Genomic DNA, 9,441 nt, shown 5'->3' with positions numbered 1-9,441 from the left:
TCGTCGACAACGCAAAGTCGGTCACTGAATACCGCAGATCTCTTAACGAGATGGCTCAGCACTTCAGTATCAGCCTTATATGGGTACCTGGGCACAGGGATATTGAAGGCAATTGCAGAGCAGACGAGCTGGCCAGAAGAGGCACCACCGACCATATCCTTCCGGGAAATGATTCGGTAGGTATACCCATGGCCACTTTCAGGCTTCGTGTGAACACAAGCACTATAAAAATTGCAAATGGACTATGGTCAGCCCTATCATCGTGTGAGACATCCAGGCAAACCTGGCCCTGATATGACAAGGGGCGCACAGAAGCGGTTCTGATTTTAAACAAATCAGTTCTATCGTCCCTGATAAGGGTTCTAACAGGGCATTGCTTAATAGGCACGCATGGTGCTAGAATGGGGTAACGACCTTCGACTATTGTCGCAGCTGCAGATGTACAGAAGAGAAAGAGTGTCCAGCACCTTCTCTGTCATTGTCCAGCGCTTAGTAGGCGTAGGTTGGCCATCCTTGGTAAACCTTTTCTACATGACCTCGCTGAGGTCTCTAGCTATGAAGTAAAGGCTCTAGCAAAATTTATAATTTCCACGAGGTGGTTAGACCCACTTTAGGTAGGGTAGGGGTCCGCTTTGAGACCGTATAGGGTATTACAATGGGCCCATTGGTGGCCTAAGTAGTGAGCTGTTACCATAGTGTCCAGCTCAGCCCCTTGCAACCTAACTTAACCTAATGCGGAGTGAAATACTTTTCGTTTGATGCCCATATCGGCATATCTCATGCAACTTTTTTTAAATTTCGAAAAGGTGGCAACCCTAAATGGCAAACCTACTCAAAAATGTCCCTATTGTAATGCGGAGGGAAATGCTTTTCGTTTTATACCCATATCGGCATATCTCATGCAATTTTTTTTAAATTTCGAATAGGTGGAAACCTTGTGAAACATTCTGAGTGGCAACACCTAGGCAGAAAGTCTTGGAAGGTGATACATTATCTCTGTGCAAAATTTCATTTAAATCGGTTGAGCTGTTCCCGAGATCGTTCGGCTATACAAACAAACAAGAATTGCACGTTTAAAGTTATAAAATATACTTCTTTTTTATCATTTTACTGAATTAATCAAATTAATATCACGGTAATGGAAAATAGAGTCAGAACCTAAATATAGTAAATACTTATCTGGATGCTTGAAGCTTATTTTCAAGCAATATTTCGTTCTTATCAAAATCTAAATAAATCAAAAATCACAAACATGTTATCTAACACGACTAAGCCACATGCCGGCTAAAACCAAACAAGCGCTAACCACGCTTAAACTAAGCAAAGTTGGTAGTCCTATAGCAGGTGCCTCCTTCTCAGTCACCACACGACCCAAATTCAATTGAGCGGCCAGCGCTTGCGGCACATCCAAATATACCCGATCAAAACCGAGTGAATATATTAAATTACGCAATTTTTCGACATTAACAAAATCGTTGGCCGATGACCAAATCGTAATGGAACTTTTATTTGTCTCATTAACAGCCGTCACAAGGTTGTGTAGCTGATCCAAGCTATTGGCTGCAATGCCAGCGCGCACAGGAAATGTGATGGGATATGGTTTGCTGGTGACGTTGTGATTCTTAAAAGAAAAAGAGAAAATTAAGTGGAACAATGAAAAATTTGCCACTTTTCACAATTTCACTTACCTTAATTGCAGTCACCATCTCATCGATTGCTTCGTCTGTATAGGCGCCTTCGCTATAATTCGCTCCCCAATCCGTTGTCCAACCAATCGAAAGTACAACAGTTTCGAAATTTGCTGCACCTGCAAAGAAACGTGCTGGATCCACGGGTATGCTGTCGGTTTCGTTCACTGGTCCGCTGATGATGTCGGCGTTAAGCCAAACAGGTTGAGTCATCTGTGTGCGAATGAAATTTGTCGCATGAGATTTTAAAAAGTTTTATTTTATCGAAGATTAAATGGAGGATCATTTTAATTTTCATAATTTAAAACGTACATATATACTTAAATTCAGTTATAATTTTCTGAACTTTAATTGTAATATTCTGATTTCGAAAAAGCAATTCTGATCTTATATTGCATTCACATAGCGCCATAAACTCGAGTGTAATTATGGCCCATTTTAAAGTTTAACAGCACTGATAAACTCCAAAATGGCTTTTAAATTCGAGTTTATGGCGCAATATGAATGTAAAATTACATTGTGCTTATCTAAACGTGAATTCTATTTTTCAAAATTTTAGGGTAATTTTCTAAAATGGAAATTCCGAGGTTCAATTCAAATTTTCTGATCTTTATTTGTAAGTTTCTGTGCTTCGATTCAAATTTTCTGATATTGCATAAAAATTTTCTGAACCTGATTATAGTTTTTTGAGTTCGAAAGAGCAGTTCTGAAGTTTAGTTGTAATGTTCTGATTTTGAAGTAGCAATTCTGAACTTAAATAGCAATTTTCTGAATGTGAGTTTAATTTTGTGAAACTTCAGTGTGAATTTTTGAAGTTAAAAATGAAATTCTGAACATCAGTTTAAGTTTTATGAACTTGTATTACAATTTTCAGGGCTTTAATCGTAGTATTCTTAGTTTGAATAGTATCTTTCTGAATTTAAAATGGAAATTCTAAGCTGCAACTAAAATTTTATTAACTGGAATAGTAATTTTTTGAATTTGAAGCAGAAATTCTGGTCTTGGATTGTAACTCTTCGAACTTAATTTATATTTTCTGAACTTTCTGGGAATTCTGAACTTCAATTAAAATTTTCTCAGATTAAATTGTTACTTTCAATTGGAAATTTATGATTACGTATTCGAAAGCATAGGTAAAGGTATCAAAATCAGTCTTATTCCAGCAATAGGAATTTCGGGACACAATTCGGGTTTAACTCGGGTCCAGCTCATTTCATACCATTTTTCAACTTTGTTGATAATCATTGCCGTATTGTTTTGGATTTGTTTCAAAATTACCATTCACTGCAAGTATTTCTGTTCTACTAAAAATAGTATTCTCAAGATCATTTCAGAATTATTGACGGAAGTGTCTCGTATAATGTTCAGATTATTTTTGGTCCTATTTTTGGACCACTTCGGAATAATTTTTTTAATTAGTTTCGTAATTCCTTCGGGACTATATCAAGAGCAAACACATGGAAACAGCAACAAAGAGCGCTCATGACTTAACTCATGACCCAGCGGGTCAGGGGGTTAGAATATACCCGCGGTAGGTATGCCTGTCGTAAGAGGCGACTAAAATACCGGATTGGCCTGAAGGTTTAATGTGGCCATATAAATCGTTCCCGAGATGGTCGGGCCAGCACCTTAATGATGCTGTGTTACCGGAGCGTACCGGATCTGTAAACGGCAAAGGACCATCACATCGATCACTCCCTAAACCTTCGGGGAGCAACCGTATCGCTACAACAACAACAACAACAACATGATTTAACTCACACATATAAACAGCAACAAAGAGCGCATATAAGTTGTGACTGTACTAATAAGACATAATAACCACCCTAATATATATACATTAGGGTGGGTCAAGTTTATTGTTGAAAAGACACATCCAGTTTCTGAATCTATGGGCCATACTGAGTAATATTGTCCATGGGACCATAGGTCTGAAATGTATTTCGCGCCTCCCTAATTTTGTTAGAATATTTTATATAAATATTTCATATAAAATACACGAAAATAATTGCCGAATTCGAATTCGGATTGGGATTAAAATTTTCCAACAAAATTAGGGAGGCTCGAAATTCATTTCAGACCTATGGTCCCATGGACATTATTACTCAGTATGACCCATAAATTCAGAAACTGGATGTGCACCTGAAGTTTCCCCCCCCCCCCCCCCCCTCCCATTTTCCCCATACAATTTGACCCGCCCTAATATACATACATATGTATGTATACAATAAATTTTCAAAATGCATACCAATGGTATCAGCTGACTCATAATATCCAATGAGCCCTCAAACACTTCAATTGATTTGAAATCCAATTTCACACCCTTTGCATCATCATCATCATTATCTTCATTATGCTCCAAAATGCGCAACAAAAATTCCATTAATGACAAATCTGATGACTTGGCTGGAGGATGAGCCATTATCGGTAGATCAACGCCGGTATTATTAAGTTTTCCAAGCACAATGTCTGCCTCAATCATTTGTATATCACCTGAAAAATAAAACGACACGGATAAATTTTTTAGTAACTCCAATGTATGTAACCGCCACCATAACTGTAACCGCAACCGTATATGTAAGCGTAATTTTAATTATAACCGTAACTGAAATCGTAACCTTATCTATTGATTAGACTATCAGTGTAGCAGCAACCGTAAATCTAAACGTACCCATAGCTGTTAACGTAACTGTAATCTTTACCTTATCTATCACCTAACCTGTGAGTATAGCCAGAAACGCAACCATAAGTGTGAACGTAACCGTAAAAATATTCATAACCGTAAATCTAAACGTAGCCAGAAATTTTAGAGTAAGCATAAATGCAACCTTAAGCGTGAAAATAATCGTAAACGTTAATGTAAAAGTAACCATAAATGTGACCGTTAGCATAAATGTAACCGTCAGCATAATATGACCGGAACCATCAATGTAACCGTTGCAACAATTGTGGCCGTAATCATTACTGGAAACTAATGTGAACTGTGAGTGTAACCGATAGCGAATGTGAATGTGACCGTTACCGTAACTCTAACGTAACCATGAATGTGACCGTAACCATAAAAATAATTGTAACCGCAAATCTAAACGTAACCATGAATATGACCTCAAGCAAAAATGCTACCGTAAGTGTAAAAATAATCGTAGCTGTAAATGTTAACGTGACCATAAATGTGACCGTGAGCATAAGTGTAACCGTCAAAGTAAGTATGACCGTACCACTCATTTTAACTGTAGACACAACTGTGGGCGTAACCATTATGGAGAAAATAGAATGCAGTAAATTGTTACTGTATTATAACAGTAAATGTAACTGTAATCTTAACGACAACCATAACTATAAATGATCAGCTTTTACCTGCACAACTTTCCTTCTCCTTTTTTCCTTATATATTTTTTTGTTTTTTTAATTTTCTTCTTGTTTATTCGTCTATCTAATTTTGTTTCTGATTTGTCAACTCGCTGAGTATATAATTGCTTTCATATCAACTCAACCATTTAGTTACGCGTAACGATCTACGTAACTCGCTGAATTACCCCATAGAGTAAAGTGTTCAATCACCGAGCACAACTATGCGTATGAATAACTTAAAAATAAAAAATGTAAGGCGCGATAACCTCCGAAGAGATCTAAGGCCGAGCTCCTCTTGATTTTCCCCACAAATTGGCCGGACGGGACCTGCATGTTTTATGCCGACTCCGAACGGCATCTGCAAGGCAGATGAGTTTTCACTGGGAGCTTTTCATGGCAGAAATACACCCGGAGCGCATGCCAAACACTGCCGAAGGGCGACCCCGCTTAGACAAATTTTCTTCTAATTGAAAAACCGTATTTCTAAAATTTTGATGTTGCTTTGCCCGCGGTGTGTACCCAGGGCATACGGTGTGGTAGGCGGAGCACGCTACCATCACACCACGGTGGCCGCTGACTTAAAGGGCTAATTGACTCAAGAATCAACTTGTGGAAAAGTGAAAAAAACTTAACAATGTGGGTAAAAATAAATTTATAATAATCCTACTTGGTAGGATTTTAGATAGTATGATTCTTTGATAAGAAAAAGTAACAAATTTTATATATACATAATTTTATTAGAAAATGGATGATTTCTTTTTTTTTGAGTTAATACCGTTATTCCATAGATCGAATATCAAATATTTTGATTGAGATACTTTATTAAACAAAATAGTAGATACATTAATAACCATTGTTAAATACATGATATTCTATTATTTAGATGTGCTTATAACTATTTTTTATTTCCGTTTATTTTTAGTAATTTTTTTTTTTACTACTTTTATCATTTTTAACCTTTTTCTATTTTTAAAAATGGAGTTCTCTGTCTGCTTAGTCGTTTTTGAAACCACTTCAATTCATTTATTTTTCAGTTCTACGACATTGAATATATTTTCATACCATTTCGATTCTTCAGCACTGCAAAATTTTATTAGAGAGTTATACCGTGAAGCTAACATCTTTGTTAAATATCACTATTATTTTCTAAGATAATATGGTATGTGTATGTAATCGTGCTCTTTTTATTTAGTTGATTTATGGAAAAACGGTGTAACTCGACTTATACCATTATTCCACACATCCCCTAAATTAATGGTGACTTATAACCATAACCAAATAAAACAGCTGATCGAACCTCCCTTTGGAAATCAATGTAATCGTTTAATGGTGCCATACCATAACGCTAACGCCATAACCATACCATAGCCAACCAATTGGTTTTTGGTTTTTCGCCATATCCATAACCTAAAAATATTTGAGTTGGTGAATTTATTAACTTTTTTTATATTTTATTTATTGTTTTGGATACGTTTTGACTAAGAGACTTATCTTTTGTGGAATATGTTTGTAATTTTTTTGCGTTTTCTTCATTTTTATGAAATTTTCACGATTTTTAGGTTAAGGCACCATTAATGGATCACCTTTTTTTTTTACTTTGGCCTTAATAAGCAAACTAATACTGACTACGTATACGCTATGGTGTATTCTTGAAATATCATTTAAGTACGTCATACTTACTCTCAAGTGCTTCCTCTAATTCGTGCAGGCTGTTTACTGCATGTGCCCATTTGATAGCGGTTAGATTTGTTTTATCATTTAACGCCATATTGATTCGGTAACACTTTCAAATTGACATTATTGTTATATTCTGGAATTGGAAAAATAAGGAAAAAATATAATAATATGCATGGAATATTAATATTTTAGTAGTCCATCAATCTCTCAAACAGTGGCGCTCATATTGCGTTAACCAATTTACGTGTAACTTGATTACGCATATACAGTGAACCTCCCAGCTAACACACTCATATCATAAACTAATGACCTAGCAAGAGAGAGAGAACCCCAAAATGTTATTTGCCCATATAAAGACATTGCCGATGCAATACTACTGTGAGACTATGCTGATTTGGTCACCACTGAAATTACAAAACCAATTTATCATATTGTAACGAATTTTGGGAAATTCCGCTTATTCCAAACCTTCTGCTAGCGTTCGAATCGCTAAACTGTTGAATAAATAACTCCAATATTCAGTAATGCAAAATGCTTTTTATTAGACTAATTTGAGAGTACTTCACAATACCACTTATACTTCACAACTAATTGCGTGTTTAAATCAAACTGAATAGTCATTGCTCAGCTTGCGCTGCTGTTATACTCTCTGTTGCCTCATTGGCATATTTCTATTAAAGTCTAGACGTTTCGCCTTCTAAAACTGCTGTTTCTCCTGCTTGGTAATTGAGCTACATATATGCCTCTGTATGTGTGAGTAACAACTTCGGCTGATGACTACATATATGTGTGTGAGGTATCTCTTCGTTGCCTTGTATATAAGAGTGGCTGCTTCATGTTTTTGTTGTTGCGTGATTATTAACTAGCCTAGTGATGTCAACATTCACCACAATATTGTTGACTCATGTACTCTTATGACTCAATTCTCATTTGCCAAGTGGCTTAATTGCTTTCATTTAGTTTGATTACCTTCAAGGCAGTGGATGACAGTGACAGACCAAACTTACACATTTGCGAACCTTGCCAGTAATAAATGTTCAAATATTCCCGAAAAATTGTTGGAGCAAACATGCAATCGCAGTCTATCTCTCTTGATATTCACAATGGCATAGCTTAACCCTAGAAAGATAAGTCTGAGAGACGTGTTCAAGTTTAAGGACCCTATAAAAACAAACTTACATTTTTTTTAAATCATTTATTTGATATATATTCACTTGTTTTAAATGTTTTTTAAAGAAAAATATTGTATTTTTTAATATATTTAAAACTAAGTTGGACTTGTCTTGGACTTGTCCTTACAAAAATCAAAGGACCTCAGTTTATAGCAAAAAAATTAAAATAAAATGCATTTTTTTGTACTTCAATTGAATGGATTAACTGTTTTAAACTATACTTAAAAAAATATTAGCTAAAATTACCATTTTAGGCAAAAATTACATATAAAATGTGTAGTCACGTAAAAGATAACGATACGTCTTTTAGACGTATTTTTAAAAAACAATCGTATATATTTCAGCAAACAAAAAAGGTACTACCGAAAAACACCCCCACTGACAAGCTGGTACCTGAGAAAACTGAGAATGAGAATGTTCTCTCTTTACGATTGTGGGAGACTGGCAGCAAAATTAAAACGACGTACGTCTCACAGACGTACGTTATCTCACTAGGGTTAAAAACCTGGCTTGAAGAAAACTTTCTACTTTTCTAGGCATTTACATTTACTTCGCTAGCGAAATTTGTTTCTTTCCTGTGCAGTCGGCACTCCTTCGATTTATTGTCACCGGCAAGACCCAATCGATAGGCGTGTAGTGATAAGTCACTGTCTTCTTTCTTTAGTAATAGGACTATCTGGTTTGGATGTCCTCGGAGAAGCTTTGAGGTCTGCGCTTCATTTGCTAGATCATGAATTTATCAAATCTGTATATAAAAGTGACGCACCCTAATGTGAAAACACATACATATACTTGTAGACTACTTATGAGATTGAGTATTAAATCAATATTACTTATTAGTGAAAGAAAAGAAATTTGACTCACGCGAATATTAGGTGTTCACCTTTTTTTAGTTTGACTCACACGCACTGCCTACAAATTTAACCTTTGTTCGTCATTCATTTATATTACGCAAATATGTAGGTAATTACATACGTTTAAACGTATTTACATACGCAAATACATGTTACTTATGCATGTATAAATTGTTATTGAAGAATAATCTTTTTATAACTAATAACATTTTTTGTAAACAATATGAGTAATTTCACACAGGATTGGATTACTAGGTTAACGCGGCCCAGCCCTGTTAGGCTATATGGTTAAAATGCGTGTATACAATTGATTTTGTGTAATGTTTGCAAAATTTCTTTGGTTACATATTTTGGCATTGAAAGCCGGTGGTATTTAATTTATATACATACTTCTCTCTTCTGTTTCGATTCGCGCTCTTTCCGTTCTCTTCATAGATGAATGGATTTGCAACTATTTGTTTCGAGAGAGCGCTGTCAAAATGCACATTTTTTATAACATTTAACAATGATGCCACTCCAAACAAAAATGAATAGCTCTGAAAATGGGGATTTTTTACATACATTTCGGCGATTATAGTTCAATAATTTAATAAAATGATAGTCGTAAAATATTTATTTCCCTAAAGTTATTTTACAATAATACGACTAGTTAGAGTTAAATGTAAACAAATCTAAGTAAAACTAACATTTCGATTAAAT

The 9,441-nt window shown here is 35.4% G+C and overlaps 1 protein-coding gene across 4 annotated transcripts; it reads right to left on the bottom strand.

Annotated features, from left to right (window-relative positions):
* Nucleotides 1–1,065: 1,065 nt before the first annotated feature.
* On the bottom strand, nucleotides 1,066–9,198 carry LOC137241128 (protein FAM151B). Of its 4 annotated transcripts, none has more exons than XM_067768399.1 (5): nucleotides 9,133–9,198; nucleotides 6,720–6,849; nucleotides 3,937–4,181; nucleotides 1,689–1,901; nucleotides 1,066–1,621 (listed from the first exon to the last, which is right to left on the bottom strand). In XM_067768399.1, the coding sequence occupies exons 2-5, from the start codon at nucleotides 6,805–6,807 to the stop codon at nucleotides 1,256–1,258; spliced, it is 912 nt and encodes a 303-aa protein (XP_067624500.1). In that variant the 5' UTR covers nucleotides 6,808–6,849; nucleotides 9,133–9,198; the 3' UTR covers nucleotides 1,066–1,255. The 4 variants fall into 4 exon arrangements, with proteins under 4 accessions (XP_067624500.1, XP_067624499.1, XP_067624498.1 ...); XM_067768398.1 differs by lacking the exon at nucleotides 9,133–9,198 and adding an exon at nucleotides 8,772–9,113; XM_067768397.1 differs by lacking the exon at nucleotides 9,133–9,198 and adding an exon at nucleotides 8,753–9,112.
* Nucleotides 9,199–9,441: the final 243 nt, after the last annotated feature.

Source organism: Eurosta solidaginis, chromosome 2 (genome assembly GCF_040869045.1).
Source record: "Eurosta solidaginis isolate ZX-2024a chromosome 2, ASM4086904v1, whole genome shotgun sequence".
In the NCBI taxonomy this organism is placed as follows: Eukaryota; Metazoa; Arthropoda; class Insecta; order Diptera; family Tephritidae; genus Eurosta; species Eurosta solidaginis.
This window is presented reverse-complemented; position numbering and strand designations above follow the sequence as displayed.